An 18,423-nucleotide genomic window follows, 5' to 3' on the forward strand; every position below is an offset into this window, starting at 1 on the left:
AAGGAAGACCAGTAAAAATATCTGCAAATGTTGCATCTTTTTTTTTTTACAAAAAAATCCATATGAAAGATTTGACACCATATTTTAAATTCTATTATAAAATAGATTAAGTTAGCACTATGGTAAATTTAAATGGGTCATTATGGTTGCAAAGTCCATCGGAAATTTGAATTGAGATTATGACCATATCTTGAGGGAAAGAATTTTTTTGGGAAAAAGGGTGGGGGTGGTAAAAAGAAATTGTGGGGGGTCAATTTTTTTAAAGTAATCTTTAATTGCACAGTTATCTTAATTAGATTTGTAAAATCTTTGACCACATTTATTTTTTTGTTATGCCGAATCTAACCGTGTATTTAAATTTTTAATTTTGGGTCCAGTTTTCAAATTGGTCTAAATTAAGGTCCAAAGGGTCCAAAATTAAACTTACTTTGATTTTAACAAAAATTGAATATATGGGGTTCTTTGATATGTTAAATCTAAACATGTATTTAGATTTGTGATTATGGCCCAGTTTTCAAGTTGGTCCAAATAGGGGTTCAAAATTAAACTTTGTTTGATTTCAACAAAAATTGAATATATGGGGTTCTTTGATATGCTGAATCTAACCATGTATGTAGATTTTTTATTTGTGGGCCCCGCTATCAAATTGGTTCATTTTGAGGTCAAAAGGGTCCAAAATTAAACTTTGTTTGATTTCATCAAAAATTGAATTAGTGGGGTTCTTTGATATGCCAAATCTAACTGTGTATTTAGATTTTTAAATATGGGTCCAGTTTTTTAAATTGATCTACATTAAGGTCCAAAGGGTCCAAAATTAAACTTAGTTTGATTTTAACAAAAATTGAATTCTTGGGGTTCTTTGATATGCTGAATCTAAACATGTATTTAGATTTTTGATTATGGGCCCAGTTTTCAAGTTGGTCCAAATAGGGGTCCAAAATTAAACTTTGTTTGATTTCAACAAAAATTGAATATATAGGGTTCTTTGATATGCTGAATCTAACCATGTATTTTGATTTTTGGGCCCCATTTTCAAATTGGTCCACATTGAGGTAAAAAGGGTCCAAAATTAAACTTTGTTTGATTTCATCAAAAATTGAATTCTTTGGATTCTTTGATATGCTGAATCTAACCATGTATTTAGATTTTGGATATTGGACCATAATAGGTAAATTAAAAATGACCACATTCATTCTGTGTCAGAAACCTATGCTGTTTCAAATATTTAATCACAATCCAAATTCAGAGCTGTATCAAGCTTGAATGTTGTGTCCATACTTGCCCCAACTGTTCAGGGTTCGACCTCTGCGGTCGTATCAAGATGCGCCCAGTGGAGCATTTTATTATATTCATATAACAAGCATCCATTTAATCAGATACATATGCATACAAAATTTAGGTTATATTCTTTATCTATTTTGTATAATGTTTTTGTAGAATGTTGTACTACGTCATTTGAATATACTGCTAGGCTACAACCAGACAGAGAAATCCTTCACTGTACCTCCACATAAACTCAGGTTTGTTAACATAGAAATCCTACACTGCACCTCCACATAAACTCAGGTTTGTTAACAAAGAAATCCTTCACTGTACCTCCACATAAACTCAGGTTTGTTAAAATAGAAATTCTTCACTGTACCTCCACATAAACTGAGGTTTGTTAACACACAGAGAAATCCTTTACTGTACCTCCACATAAACTCATGTTTGTTAACAGAGAAATCCTTCACTGTACCTCCACATAAGCTCAGGTTTGTTAAAATAGAAATCCTTCACTGTACCTCCACATAAAACAGGTTTGTTAATAAAGAGAAATCCTTTACTGTACCTCCACGTAAACTCAGGTTTGTTAACTGATAAATTCTTCACTGTACCTCCACATAAGCTCAGGTTTGTTAAAATAGAAATCCTTCACTGTACCTCCACATAAAACAGGTTTGTTAACACACAGAGAAATCCTTTACTGTACCTCCACGTAAACTCAGGTTTGTTAACTGAGAAATTCTTCACTATACCTTCACTGTATATCCACATGAACCCAGGTTTGTTAACAGGAAAATCCTTCACTGTACCTTCACTTAAACTCGGGTTTGTTTACAGAAAAATCCTTTACAGAACCTCTTCATCAACTCAGGTATGTTTACAGAAAAATCCCTTACCGTACCTCCACCAAAACTCAGGTTTGTTAACAGAGAAATCATTCACTGTTTCGCCACATAAACTCAGGTTTTGTTAACAGAAAAATCCTTCACTGTACCTCCACTTAAACTCGGGTTTGTTAACAGAAAAAGCCTTTACAGTACCTCTTCATCAACTCAGGTTTGTTTACAGAAAAATCCCTTACAGTACCTCCACCTAAACTCAGGTTTGTTAACAGAGAAATCATTCACTGTTTCGCCACATAAACTCAGGTTTGTTAACAGAGAAACCCTTCACTATACCTCCACTTAAACTCAGGTTTGTTTACAGAAAAATCCTTTACAGTACCTCCATCAACTCAGGTTTGTTTACAGAAAAATCCCTTACAGTACCTCCACCTAAACTCAGGTTTGTTAACAGAGAAATCATTCACTGTACCGCCACATAAACTCAGGTTTGTAAACAGAGAAATCCTTCACTGTACTGCCACATAAACTCAGGTTTGTTAACAGAGAAATCCTACACTGTACTGCCACATAAATAAACTCAGGTTTGCGAAAAAGAAAAATCCTTCAGCAAGAGGTGTAATTTTATATTTAAAAAACTTGAGAAAAAAAGAAAAACGCTTTTATATTATTACTACATCAACATGTTACATTTTTCACCTCTAAGGATTCTGACATTCCTTGATAATAATTTATAGAAAGGATAACATGAACTACCAAAAATATTAGACAAATCAATAAATTACACCAAATATAACCCACTCCTAATCAGGCATTGCTTCACAAGGTTAAGATTTAATTCATTTCATAAATATTTTCTATGATATGACATTGATATAGTGATGACCATACATTATGCATACATAAGTTAACAACTAGTTATATGTTGTAACTCAGTATCATTTTAAAATTGCTGAAATTCAGTATGTGTATTGCTTATTAGTTAATCAAATGTTAATGTCATATTGATTTCTCATTTCAGAACGTCAGCTGTATTCAATTCTTTCCTGAGTGGAGTTCCATTCGTAAGTTAATTCATTGAACAAAAATCTTTTAAGAAAATGCATTACATCTTTTTAAAAGGAGTATTTATTTTAAACATATAAATCAAATGACATCCATTATTTGCACTTTTGAATAAAACAGAGAGACCTAAATCAATATAGCGCTGTCTGAATTTTAAGAATCAATTCTTTTATATACAATTTAGATTTATGTAAACACTAGTTAGATATCTTCAAATAAGGCAACACCAATTTAATTTCTTGTTGACCATCCTGTAACAAATATTGTTTATAAAACAGAAAAAACCCAAATATAAGTTTGTGAAATCCTGAATACAGAAACAGATCTAATCTCTTATCTCATTGTATTATATCCATTATTATTATTGATGAGCTAAAAATAACCATGGCATTTCTAGGGAATCCAGTCTGCACCATAACTTGCACTTTTCTAAACTTAAAGAATCATGATTTAAAAAGGATTCACATGTAAATCATAAGGATAAGTGAAGCATGTAGACACAAATGTCCTTATTGTGAAGTCAGTGATTTTTCTTGATCATTCAATAACCTATAGATCTGCTCCCTCTAAACTTAGTTTTTGAATTTTGAATGAACAAGTCATTAAGACTGATTCTCTACTCAAACTTTATAGGTTTTGGATCGAAACTTCAAACTTGGAAATCAGATCCTTCCAATAACGTTATTACTGCTGCAGCATGGACCATCTCCACAGAGATATGCCAGTGATTATCAACCTCCTAACTATACCCTGTGGTACCTGGAACCTCACACACAAATATCCTGGCTGACTACACTGCTAGTTATACTGTATAAAGTAAGTCCAATGAAAGGTGAATATTCTCACAATAGTCAAAATTAGAATATAAAGAATTACATGTTAATCTTGTATAACTGTTATGTTTTGTTATCAAGTTTTGTGAATACTGTAAACCAACTTATTTTTGCGGATACTTTTTTCGCGTTTAGCCCTTACTAGCTCATTTCGCGGCGATTTAATTTCGTGATTTTGAAATTTGCTTGATGAAGTTTTAAAAATAAGGAAAGATCCAAGTTTTACATATTCACGACGATTTATATTCGCGTTATTTTTCTACCCGCGAAAATTAGTTGGTTTACAGTATATCGTAAGGTTTGTCAAATATTTAGATTAAGAAAACACTCACTAGAGATCCTTAACAATACTTGTGATAATTGGAGTGAAGGTTGCTTTGAAATGAAGAAATGTTATTTTTAAAAATGATAATATTTAAGATAATAATATATCATGTTTGGATTCTGATCTCAAGCATCATGGGATTGAAACTTTATTATACAAACCTTATTTTTAGCTCACCTGGCCCAAAGGGCCAAGTGAGCTTTTCTCATCACTTGGCGTCCGTCGTCCGTCGTCCGTAAACTTTTACAAAAATCTTCTCCTCTAAAACTACTGGGCCAAATTTGACCAAACTTGTCCACAATCATCAATAGGGTATCTAGTTTAAAAAATGTGTCCGGTGACCCGGCCAACTAACCAAGATGGCCGCCATGGCTAAAAATAGAACATAGGGGTAAAATGTAGATTTTGGCTTATATCTCTGAAACCAAAGCATTTAGAGCAAATCTGACATGGGGTAAAATTGTTTATCAGGTCAAGATCTATCTGCCCTGAAATTTTCAGATGAATCTGAAAACCCGTTGTTGGGTTGCTGCCCCTGAATTGGTAATTTTAAGGAAATTTTGCCGTTTTTGGTTATTGTCTTGAATATTATTATAGAAAGAGATAAACTGTAAACAGCAATAATGTTCAGCAAAGTAAGATCTACAAATAAGTCAACATGACCAAAATGGTCAGTTGACCCCTTAAGGAGTTATTGCCCTTTATAGTCAATTTTTAACCATTTTTCGTAAATTTTTGTAATCTTTTACAAAAATCTTCTCCTCTGAAACTACTAAGACAAATTTAACCAAACTTGTCCACAATCATCATTAGGGTATCTAGTTTAAAAAATGTGTCCGATGACCCGCCCGCGAACCAAGATGGCCGACATGGCTAAAAAATAGTTCATAGGGTAAAATGCAGTTTTTGGCTCATATCTCTAAAAAACCAAAGCATTTAGAGCAAATCTGACAAGAATAAAATTGTTCATTAGGTCAAGATCTATCTGCCCTGAAATTTTCAGACCAATCAGGCAACACGTTGTTGGGTTGATGCCCCTGAATTGGTAATTTTAGGAAAATTTTGCAGCTTTTGGTTATTATCTTGAATATTATTATAGATAGAGATAAACTGTAAACAGCAATAATGTACAGCAAAGTAAGATCTACAAATAAGTCAACATGACCAAAATTGTCAATTGACCCCTTAAGGAGTTATTGCCCTTTATAGTCAATTTTTTTATAATTTTCATAAATTTTTGTAAATTTTTACAAAATATTTTCCACTGTAACTACTGGGCCAAGATCATTATAGATAGAGATAATTGTAAGCAGCAAGAATGTTCAGTAAAGTAAGATCTACAAACACATCACCATCACCAAAACACAATTTTGTCATGAATCCATCTGTGTCCTTTGTTTAATATGCACATAGACCAAGGTGAGCGACACAGGCTCTTTAGAGCCTCTAGTTATGAGGATAAAGTTAAGTGGGCCACAGCTGTGGGTTCTATGTAGCTAATGTTGCCATTATTGGTTTTACTGTATTAGTAAGAGTCTCAATAAGGGCTGTTGGAGACCCTCTATGGATATGATAAAACTGTAGAATTAGAAATACAATTTATGTATAGAGATATCAACACTCAAACTTAAATAGATATAATGATAAGGATTTGGGTTATCCATGTAAATATTAACCAAAATTTATAGAATTAATGCAGAGAGATATTACATCACATAACAATTTGTTTACAGTATCAGTTCTATACCTCTCCTGTATCAGCCATTATACAAACATTGATTAGAATTGTCATCAATACAGTAGATGCTCAACACCATAGATGTAAAAAGTCACACGAGGAAGGATTTATACCACCTAGTCCCACTATACTGAGGAGTAGAGGTGAGTTAAAGGTCACATGAGGAAGGATTTATACCACCTAGTCCTACTATACTGAGGAGTAGAGGTGAGTCAAAAGTCACACTAGGAGGGATTTATACCACCTAGTCCTACTATACTGCAGAGTAGAGGTGAGTCAAAAGTCACATGAGGAAGGATCTATACCACCTAGTCCTACTATACTGAGGAGTACAGGTGAGTCAAAAGTCACATGAGGAAGGATCTATACCACCTAGTCCTACTATACTGAGGAGTAGAGGTGAGTCAAAAGTCACACAAGGAAGGATATACCACCTAGTCCTACTATACTGAGGAGTAGAGGTGAGTCAAAAGTCAAGAAGGATTTATACCACCTAGTCCTACTATACTGAGGAGTAGAGGTGAGTCAAAGGTCAGATGAGGAAGGATTTATACCACCTAGTCCTACGATACTGAGGATTCCAGGTGAGTCAAAAGTCACATGAGGAAGGATATATACCTCTTAGTCCTACTATACTGAGGAGTAGAGGTGAGTCAAAAGTTAGGAAGGATTCATTCCACCTAGTCCTACTATACTGAGGAGTAGAGGTGAGTTAAAGGTCACATGAGGAAGGATTTATACTACCTAGTCCTACTATACTGAGGAGTAGAGGTGAGTCAAAAGTCACATGAAGAAATTTATACCACCTAGTCCTACTATACTGGGAGTAGAGGTGAGTTAAAAGTCACATGAAAAAAGGATTTATTCCACTTAGTTAGGATTTATTCCACTTATTTGTCGATTTTTTGGAGTAGAAATGAGTGTTAAACAATTCAAGAGGAATTTTAACACGTACACCTGGTCCTGCTATACTTAAATTTTAAGGTGAGTAAAGATTACAGACTGAAAGATTAATTGAAAAAAAACTACTATACTGAAGAGTACAGGTAAGTCATAGAAGGGTGTCTATCATTTCTAATCTGCTTGTGTAAGGATCCATTTATTGATGATTAAAGTTTGTGTAACATCCCGCTGCAAATATCTGCTTTGTAATATATTGACAGATTTTTGGTGTGATAGCCTACAAAGTATCAGTCCACATGGAGACATGTCACCTTACCTGGACATTTTATTCTGACCTATGCACTTATTCCTAAATGACATGTACTTTGCAAAGAAGCAGCAAAATCAAAGTTTAAGTTTTATTTTTATTTAACCCAGCTGAGGGCTGAACAAGTGATCTGCACTCCTAAGTGTGCTTGCTACAAATAGACGACTTAGTCTCAATGTGAAGATTAGATCTGATTAAACTAATAGGCATAAATTGAAAAAAAAAACAAATGTATATATTCACATTTTAAGGAGTTAGTAGTTACATGTGTATATATCAGTCTTTAAAATCTGTAAATAATGTGTATTTTCAGAGCCAAGTAAATTGAATGACCTAGAAAACATCCAGGAAACAGATACACCTCCATCAAGTCCTAAAAATTTAAATGATACTGTTAACTTTAGTCCTGATGGTGGTGCTGTTCATTTTAAAAAGGGTGATAAAGTGTCTCCAATCAGAGAACAGGTGATTGAGGAAGCCATGGAAACCCCAAAACGTCCTCTCACAAGAGTTGCTAGGAAACCAAGGAGACTGATAGAGTACAGTGAACCAAACATGGAAGCAGCAAGGGATAATGTATGTATTGTTGTAAATATTCATTCCTACTGGTACAGCTGTAGCTTATCATATGCATGTATGTCAACCTTATTTTTGTTCTTTACTTCATATAAACAAGGAGTATGGAGTAAAAATAACTTTATCTGATCAGTTGTATATGTTACTTCTCCAAGATCATTTAACATCATGTTTATCTATCTGTTATTTTTCTCAGTAGTAGAAATTCTCTGCTTGATGAATTTGTATACTCTCAACATGTTATGGTATACTTTTATCTGACGGTCCGCCAGTCCAACTGTCCAAGTGTGTCTTGCACTATAAAATACTACCAGTATCCAAATCTCAAGATACTAATTTGGATTTTTCATGGGTACTTGATTTTGTTTTTTGTTTTTTTTTATTTGAATACAAACATGTGTATTGTTGAACACTTAACTCCATGTCTAATTTTTAACAACGAAATCTGTGATGATTAGTACCCACTAAATAATAATAAATCCACCGTATTTTCTTTTCACCAAAATATGATATCAATAATTACAATTGTCTGAATGTTTATATATTTGTTTAATAAAGTTTCTAGATGATTTAAACAATTGACCTGTTTGTATGAATCTGTGCAATATAACACCTGAAATATATTTTTGGTTTAAAGCATTACTTATTGAGTATATTGGTATAACTTAAAAGTACTGTAAATTCAGAAATTATTGCATTCATTTCTTATTGTGATTTTTGAAGTCTGATAAAGAATGCAGGAGTAGTTTTGCAATTTCAGGAAAAACTTTGTACAGATATAGGTATAAAAAAAATCAGATTGCGAGTTCTTATTATTTCGATACTCACCCTGTCCCATTATTTGTATGAATAAAAACCTCACAATAATTCTTAATTTACTGTAATATTCAGAGTTATTTTATGCTTCCTTTGATTTTGATAAAGATTTAGTTAATAATTTTATGCTAACTTTTATTCAAATAGGTAGAGCGCAAAAATGTTACATCAGCAGTAGATATACCAAAGAAGAAGGAAGAACCAAAAGATTCTTTTTCTACATCACCTGCCAAAATAGAAACAAGTCCAGTTGATGACAACACCAAAACAACTTCTGTAGAAAAAGTAATGGCCAAAAATTTACAGGAATTCTCTAGGCAACCAGAGAAAGGTGTTGGAAAAATCAAATCAGTGGTACCAGGAGATGGAATTAGGGTAACCTGTCCTCCAGTGTTGTCGACTGGTGTATCCAGTAGTGCTACAGACGTATCAAGTTCATGGACAGGAGTGACCTCAACTACAGACATGAGCCATGACTTGACCTCTGAACTTGAGAGTGCTGATGACAGTGACAAGAATCAGACAACCTCTGATACAGATTCAGATAAACATACTACATCCAGGACTAGAACAGAAACCACAACTGATGGAAAAGGTAAATGTTGCACTCTTTTATTTTCTAAGAAGGAAAATTTTAAGTTAATTGAAGAAATCCATCAATTTGTTTTCATATTTACATTGTGTATTTACAGATGATCACGTTGAAAAGAAGAGTTCAAAGGGGATGGGACCAAAACCTAACTTTAGACAAAGGAAGAATAGGAAGACTGGTCTGACTACTGTAGAATTACAGACCATATTTCCAGAACTAAATGAACCTGTTCCAGATGAAACGACCACTACTAAATCGTTAGTACTTTTTTTTATCATACACAATGACTATCAAAAGTCATATAGGAGAGCATTTTTAGTTGGTTTATTTGAAATTAGAAAGAGAGTTGATAAATTTTGCATTAAATTAATGTGATACATTTATTTGCACTATTAGTATTATAATACTCTGAGGGAATCAAGCATTCTTTTATGATAAATTGCAGACAAATGGGTTATTTCTAAACAACATATTAGACATTGTTGTCGGTTTTCTTTCATATAACCATTTTCGTCTTTAAATGACTTTTATCTTCCAGAAGAAGAAGTAGAAAAAGCGAACTGCTGGCAAAGAAGACTGTGAAAAAACCATCAGCTTCTAGATATGGTGATAATGTTATGTTAGACAGATGTGCTGAATGTAGTGCTATCCTGGAACAGTACGATGATGATGTCATTGGTTACTGTATTGTTGTCTTGGCAACCTTTATACACAGAGAGCCATCATTGGCTACACCACTACTGTTAGAAATGTTACAGTGTGTATCTAGGTAAGAACTCTTTAACATCATATTTATTGAATTGATCATTGTATTTCAGATATTTTTATGTTGCATTTTACTATATGAGTGTAGATATAAATGATGATAATCACATAGTACAAATAAGCTTTGTTTATGCACAAAGTTTGGGTTTTTTTTTAAGAGTAAGTGTTGATGTTTTTCTTTATTTTTTCAAAGTTTTACTTGTATGTTTGTAGGATAGCATCTAGCAGTCCATATGCCTGGCAAGCTGAAAGGTTAGTAGATTTATGCATTTTAATATGATTGTGTGATACACTGTTTCTTATAAACATTTTTTTTTTTTTGGCTCTGTATTAAAGGCCTCACTGTGACTTTGAAATGAAGAACAGCAATAAAAGCACTGTTCCTTTGCTTTAAGTGTGTTTTTTACTGTACATGTACTAATTTTGTGTCATGGATGGATACCCCATATCTTTTGTTTTCATGCCCCAACTAGGGGCATTATGTTTTTAGACCCCTACCGACGAAGTAGAAGGGACTTTAGGTTTGCACTCCGTCCGTCTGTCCGTCTGTCTGTCCATCTGTCAGTCCGGCGAATCAGTTTTCCAGACTTTTTTTCTTCGTGCTTGAAGATATTGATTTGATATTTGGTTTATTGATTTATCATGACAAGTTACAGGTCAAGTTCAATTTTCACGATTTTAGCTTTTCTCTTTGTTCAGTTAAAGCCCTTTCCCTAGAATTAAATTTTGATGAAATACTTATTAATTAGTAGATTTCTGTTCAAAGGGAAGTATCTCATTTTTTAAAAGACTTTTAAAAGACAAATGACATTTTGGATTTTTTTCCTTTTCTTTGCTAAATTGTTTGAAGAATTTAGTGGTAGGTTTGTTTGTCATTCTTGAGGATATTGATTTGATAATTAGTATATAGTTTAATCATGACAAGTTACAGATCAAGTTGGAATTTTATTCCAGTCTGATAATTTTGTGCAGAGTTATGGTCTTTGGACATAGAAAATTCACTTAAATAATCAGTTTTTAAGTTTTTTTCGTCATGCTTGAAGATTTTGACTTGATATTTTTATGTAGTTTACACCATGACAAGTTATAGATCAAGTTAGAATTTCGTTCCATTACACTGAATTTGTAACCGGTAGGGGACTATGTATTGCCATGCAATACTCACAGAATGCTTGTTTGGTCTGTGCGTTCGTTCGTCCGTTCGTCTGTTCGTCCGTCCGTCTGTCCCGCTTCAGGTTAAAGTTTTTGGTCAAGGTAGTTTTTGATGTAGTTGAAGTCCAATCAACTTGAAACTTAGTACACATGTTCCCTATGATATGATCCTTATAATTTTAATGCCAAATTAGAGTTTTGACCCCGATTTCACGATCCACTGAACATAGAAAATGATAGTGCGAGTGGGGCATCCGTGTACTATGGACACATTCTTGTTTCTATTTTATAATAGATAAAAAATCCTGCAAAACTTAATGTGAATGTTTACATTTGATTAACTTGTATCATTGGGTGCTTTCTCATTGCCATTCAGCCTTTAACTTATTTGTAATATTGTGTTCTTTTTTAAATTTCAACAGTCATCATGTGATTTAAATCATGATCTTATCATTTTAAATTGTTTTATGCAATAAGCAATCTTTTACCTAATTGATTCAGTCATAATTGTTACTAACTTTCTGGTAATCTGAAGATTTTGAAAGTAAGGAGATGTGGTATGATTGTCAATGAGACATCTATCGACCAAAGTTCAAATTAAGTAGATGTTAATACCAACCATCTGTATTTTTTTTTTGTCATTTCAGTAATCTGATGGTACCAGGTAATAGTGTTAGCATTGCCAGACAGTTCCTAAGATGTGTCTTACATCAACTGGCACCCAATGGTATATTTCCTATGTTATTTCAAAGTAATTTTGAAGGTGAGTGTGACAGTTAAGGGAGGAGAGGGGATACCCTTTTTTAACCGGATTTCCGAAGGAAAAATTGGTCAGGCGGGCATCCGGGCGGGTGGGCGGCTGCCAAACAGTGTCCGTGCATTTACTCATGAACCATTCAACCAAAGCTTTTCAAATTTTAATATGTTGTTACTGATGACAAAATGGAGGTCAAGTTAGATATTGACGATTTTCACATTCACCGTTCAGGAGTTATGGTTCTTGAAAGATAGAAAAATGGTGTTTCCAGTTGTGTCCGTGCTTTAACTCAAAAACCCTTCAACCAAAGCTTTTCAAATTTTGATATGTTGTTACTGATGACAAAATGGAGGTCAAGTTTAATATTGACGATTTTCACTTTCACCGTTCAGGAGTTACGGTTCTTGAAAGATTGAAAAATGGTGTTTCCAATTGTGTCCGTGCTTTAACTCATGAACCTTTCAACCAAAGCTTTTCAAATTTTAATATGTTGTTACTGATGACAAAATGGAGGTCAAGTTCAATATTGATGATTGTCACTTTTACCGTTCAGGAGTTATGGTCATTGTGATATTGAAAAATGCCAGAACACAAATAAATATTAAAAGATCCGGTTTGATGTCACTCTGACATCCTTTTGTTTTATTTTGATATTTGTGGAAAGAGTCATTGATTTTTAATAAATTGACAGGTTGATATGTTAAATAATATAAAATAGAACAAAATGAAAATTTAGAGACAAGCAAAAGACAAAAAAACAACCACCGTTCTGATTATAAGCAGAGAGAACTCATTTGGAAAACTAGAATTTATATAAAAATCGGAATATGTAGCGCAATTGCTGATGAGACAACTATCCACCAGTGACCAGAGGACAAGGGTACAACTATATACCACATTATGGCATTCAACAATGAGTCATACCGATACCATATAGTCAGCTATAAAAGGCCCCAGCATGACAAATGTGAAACAAATCAAAAGAAAAAACCATCAACTTGATTTAAGCTAAAAACAAACGAAAAACAAAAAAGACCATATTCATTGCAGTAATTAAATAGAAGAATTGAAGTTAGATCAGTTGAAGCTTGCCTTTAGTACAATGTAGTAGTTTCCAACAACTTTTATTGCAAGGGTTATTGATCTATTATCAAGTTATAGGGATATTTCTTTAAATTTTAACTTTGATAGACGTTTTTTCCTTACTGGTTCTTTTTTCATTGAATTGAAATGTATAAAGGCTAATTTTGATGTTAAAAGATGTATACTTACTCAAAACGGTTTTTATGAAAACTGTTTATCCATATTTTATTGTGATAACACTAAGAATTTGGAAACAAAATCCTTTAAAATATTTTTAATACATACAATCATATGTTTCCCTTTTAAATAAGATATCAGCAGTTGATTTTTAATATTTTGACATTTAAATTTTAAATTAGTGTTTATGAAAATAAGAAGATGTGGTATGATTGCCAATGAGATAACTCTCCACAAGAGACCAAATGACATAGAAGTTTACATTCATAGGTCACTGTAAAGCCTTCAAAATGAGCAAAACGCATACTGCATAGTCACCTATAAAAGGCCCCGAAATGACAAAACTAAAACAATTCAAAGACAAGTTATAGAGAAAGGATCTGTAATAAGTTGATGTATCATATTAGTGATGAAGGTCCACACTAGAATTAGGTCACCTTTAAGTTCACTTAACACATAAATGGCTTTTGTTTAATCTTGAATAAAGTTTCAGATCTAAGCAACTATTATATAAATAACACATAGCTGAGAGGGTGATAGAGCTGATTGTTACCCCGATAAAACATTGTCAACTGAGGCGAAGCAGAGGTTGACAATGTCTTTTCGAGGGGTAACAAATCTGCTCTATCACCCTCTCACATATGTGTTATTTAATTTATTATACTGAATGTTCTGTTATTACTGTCTATTAAATTTCAAATTCAAAGTAATAAACTATGTCGTCTTGTACATAACAATCATTCATATTTATTAAAGCGCACACTTGAGCAAGCGTCTCTGTGAAGGGTAATAGAGTATTTTCCATGTGATAGAGTAAATTGTCTCCATCGTATTAACCAATCAAAATCTGGCATTTTGACATGAAGTATAATAAAATATATTGATGCATGATCTTTTGTCAGTTGATGCATCATGTTTAGTGATGAAGGTCCATACTAGAATTAGATCACCATGACCTAAATTTAAACAATTTAAATGAACAACTAATCAGGTGATTCCCTGTTCTTTCTTCTTTATCAATATCTTTATTTTTATTTGATTTACACCTTTCTAGCTATATAAATAAATCTGTCAATCAAAATGTAATCGGTGAATAACTTTGTGACAATCCTATAACTATATACTTCTATTGTTACAGATACTTATTTCTTCAAGACAATGGCTACAGCTTTGGTAGATTTTACAGAACTGACATGTCAAGCACCAATACAGTTTTTACTTGAGGTATTATTTATTCTTGTGTACACAGTGAAAATCTAAACTGAGGATTTTGTTAATGTCGTTAATTTCTAAGTCAGGTTTGATTTCATTTATCTGATTTCAGATTTGAATTTGCAATTTTAAGCAATTAAACAATTTTATTTGACTTTTGAAATAATAAATTTACTTTCAAACACCCATAATGTTGAAAATATGGAAATATAAAACTCTGCTAGGTGATTGATTATGACACATGCTTATAATATTTCAATTGCTTACAGGGACTCAACAGTAGAAAGAATTTGCCATCAGACAACATTATGTTACTGATGAACAACTTATCTATGTATATTAACTGTATATCCCTGGAGTCTTCAGCCCCAATGTGGAATAGTATTATATGTCAGTTTGATATCTTCCTGAGGAAGCTACCAACAGTTTTACCAAATCCATGTGACATGACACCAGTACTCAAAATCATAACAGCTATATTGAAAGTGTCTGGTGTCAGTACTGCAAGGGTGAGTCACTGTTATAGTATTTATAGTTTGTGAAATAGGAAATTAAAAGTCACAATAATTTTTCAGTCTACATGTCAGCTACTCTGTACATTAGAATATTTGGATTTACATATCAATACCACTTTAAACCAAAATGTCCATATCAGCCTTAGAGCTAACCATAATAGTTGTACAATTTATTGTTTGCAATATGAAATTATCATGTCATGTTTTTATGTTGACAGATCACATTTATATTATACATATGTATGTACACCTAAATGTATAGCTATATATGAAATAGCCGTTTTATATATACATATGTAATTTTCAAATTTTAAATCTATATTGTATTTTTATTATACAGTTTATTCTTGAGCCATTCTCCAAGTTGTTGAGTTTTGCCATAGAGAACTGTAACTTTAAGTTACAACACATGTTGGATATTTGTTCCCTTGGAAACAGATCATATGTCAAGGTAGGTAACATTTGAAAACTTACTTTCAAATAATATACAGTAACTATTTTGCACACATTTTGGTGTTGTCTATAAGTTGATCCACTGATGGATTTATTTATAATGACCAACAACAAAAACAGGAGGGCATATAGTGCAACCATTGTTGTTCTATCTGTCTGTACTTTATTAAGTTCTTTCATTAGAAACCTCATGAGGTTTGTCAATTTTAGTTTTCTTAAGAGGTGTCTAACTTTATTGGGTCATTTTGACTTACTTTTTATAGTAGAGTGATTTCAGTAAAGTTGTTAGGGTTTACTGGAATATTTCCCCATGTATTCTATAGTACCACACATTTCTGGATTAAATAGACACTTATTTTCAGTTTATGCTTTAAGTTCTGCAGCTATGTCCATTCCTCATAAAGCTAGTGTATATATATCAATGAATCTTTCTTTTATAGTTTAACACCTTTCAACTTCATTTAGGCTTCACTGAGCCATGATTTATGCTTGGGTTACTTTGATCCCTATTCTTAATTGTCTTGACAGTGATGAATTGAAGAGCTTATTTTTGAAAAATATTTCTGTTCCAGTACCATTGTCTTCAATTTTATAGGCTTTCTGAAGAAAAAAAGAAAGTGTTCGGCAGATGGGCTGACCATAATTTAAAACCAGAATTTTATGAAGTTTTGTGTTTAGGTTAATACGGTTGATTCCAATTGTGGCATATCATCTATATTTCACAGGCACAATTCTCTTGTATAGTACATTTTTGGAACATGGACGATTTTATTTAAAATGAATCTTCCAGGAATGAAAAGAGATATGCATTTTTAATGGGACAGCAAGCCAAAAACACAAGACCCCAAAATACTTTTAGAGTTTTATTTATCTTGTAGGAGAGGGACAAGTTATACCTGACTAGAACAGTTGTGTTTGAATTGGTCCAGGCAATGAAGTTCAAGATTAGTTTGCCTGATGAAAATTTCTTGTTGCTTGTACAGGTAAGATTGAATGACAAGTTATTATCATAGAATTAATGTGTTATACCATTGTTTTTTAAGAATTTGTTTTCAGTGGTAATAAAAGGTGCTTTTCTCTCATTTAGTGTGCATTTATACTTGTTCTGACCAGTTTGATAAATTTTGATAAAACACATGCAGAGTAAATTTGTCTTGTGTAATTTACTGCCATATCCATTTGGAATATTGTAATAGGTATTTTTCATTGAATCATTATAGAAACAGATTCTATCACTTAACTCAGTTAAGTACAATATTTATCTACCAACAAGTTTAATTTTCATATATCTTAAAAAGTTTGATAAACCTAGCATTTTATAGTTCTTCAGTAGATAAATATTGTAATCAGTGGGGTTGTATAGACCATAAGAAATAAATACTTGAATAACAAATAATTTAAGACAGACAGATGCCCCATTTGGTTTATTTGGTTCATGACCATGTAGTTTAATTTTAAAACTAGAAAATAAATAATATATGCAAGAGTGTTTTATTTGATGGTGTTTTCTGACCATCTAATCCATAGCCAAATATATTCTTTTAGTGTAAGTGTGAGACTTATTTTACATAATAAATTACCTTGTAGTTTGTAGTGTTAGATGCAGGAGGGACCATTGCAAATACCAACATTCTAGGTGAACAAGGAATGTTATACATGACACATGCCAACATGTTAATTAGCACTTGTGCAGCAGAATCTATGAGAGATCATCTTAATGAATGTCTGGAGTTTATATCTGACATACATACACTATCAAAAGTCAAGGTAAGAATATAAAATATAAAGCTTTATCTTTGAAACATACACTATCAAAAATCAAGGTAAGAATATAAAATATAAAACTTTATCTCAGAAACATACACTATCAAAAGTCAAGGTAAGAATATAAAATATAAAGCTTTATCTCAGAAACATACACTATCCAAAGTCAAGGTAGTAATATTAAGTTTTTACTAGACCGAGATTGCTCTGACGTTTGACAGCCTTTCATGTGACATCAGAGTTCGGACCATTTAGTAAATATGGAAATTACAAACTAACATTGGGGCAGCATGTTTCTGTCTCAAAATTATAATAGATCAACTTTCAAGTAAATAAATCATACATCAATCGAGTCCTTATTAGTCCCTTTACTACTGTAAATGACGTCTTTACACTAAATCCTTTGGATGTTGGAAGAGTACTGATTGATATTTTAGTCTTTCATACATGATTTTTTTATTAGTTGTTATTGGCTTTAAACTAGCTGTCAGTAACTGTGAGTGCTCTCAGATCTGTACTTCGTGTCTTTTTTGTTGTGGGGATGTATAAATTCCCTGCCACATCCAGTCTGTGTTTTTGTTATTTGTTTTTCTGCTTTGTATCGATCTGATGAGTTAAGCACATTTCAACTGATTTTTATAGTTTGTTCATATGTTGTGCTGTTACATCACTGTCCCAGGTTAGGGGAACAGTTGGGTGCCTGCAAAAATGTTTATCACTGCCACATTCTTTATATGTCTGTCCCAAGTCAGGAGCCTTTAATTCATTGGTTGACGTTTGCAGTTGCATATCATATTTGTTTTTCATTCATTGTTTTGTACATTAATCAGATCGTTAGTTTTCTCGTTTGAATTGTTTTACATTTGTCATTTCTTGGCCTTTTATAGCTTACTATGCATTATGGGTTTTACTCATTGTTGAAGGCCGTACGGTGACCTATAGTTGTTAACTTCTATGTCATTTGGTCTCTGGTGGCGAGTTTTTTCATTGTCAATTATACCACATCGTCTTATTTCCCCTTATTCTATACCCCCTGTAGCACAAATAAAAGCTTTTTTCTCTGAAATTGAATATCCAATCTGAAGGGAACTATCCATGGAATGTCTTTAAAGAAGTTCCTCAGTTTGTTCCAATCAGAAAAGAAATATGGTTGCTAGTAGATTTTGATTCTGATGAGTCAATCTTCTATTCTTTTTTTCTCCCTCATAAATTGAAATCAAGACAAATCAGACTTAAAAGAAATGATGAAATTTTCAGCTTAGGAATTATTTAATTTCACTTG

General features: G+C 32.7%; 1 protein-coding gene across 2 annotated transcripts in view; it reads left to right on the plus strand.

The window, feature by feature from the left end:
• Positions 1–18,423, plus strand: part of LOC127738137 (protein unc-79 homolog) — a 91,713-nt gene that overhangs the window by 42,061 nt on the left and 31,229 nt on the right. For both annotated transcript variants that reach the window (XM_052249268.1, XM_052249269.1), the window contains 15 exons: positions 1,438–1,520; positions 3,130–3,172; positions 3,807–3,989; positions 6,065–6,212; positions 7,593–7,855; positions 8,819–9,266; positions 9,364–9,520; positions 9,802–10,032; positions 10,242–10,280; positions 11,828–11,943; positions 14,336–14,421; positions 14,679–14,918; positions 15,265–15,375; positions 16,256–16,360; positions 16,965–17,144. In XM_052249268.1, coding sequence (XP_052105228.1) covers positions 1,438–1,520; positions 3,130–3,172; positions 3,807–3,989; positions 6,065–6,212; positions 7,593–7,855; positions 8,819–9,266; positions 9,364–9,520; positions 9,802–10,032; positions 10,242–10,280; positions 11,828–11,943; positions 14,336–14,421; positions 14,679–14,918; positions 15,265–15,375; positions 16,256–16,360; positions 16,965–17,144 — 2,433 coding nt within the window. The remainder of the gene's footprint in view (positions 1–1,437; positions 1,521–3,129; positions 3,173–3,806; positions 3,990–6,064; positions 6,213–7,592; positions 7,856–8,818; positions 9,267–9,363; positions 9,521–9,801; positions 10,033–10,241; positions 10,281–11,827; positions 11,944–14,335; positions 14,422–14,678; positions 14,919–15,264; positions 15,376–16,255; positions 16,361–16,964; positions 17,145–18,423) is intronic.

Source organism: Mytilus californianus, unplaced genomic scaffold (genome assembly GCF_021869535.1).
Source record: "Mytilus californianus isolate M0D057914Y unplaced genomic scaffold, xbMytCali1.0.p SCAF_4, whole genome shotgun sequence".
NCBI lineage: Eukaryota > Metazoa > Mollusca > Bivalvia > Mytilida > Mytilidae > Mytilus > Mytilus californianus.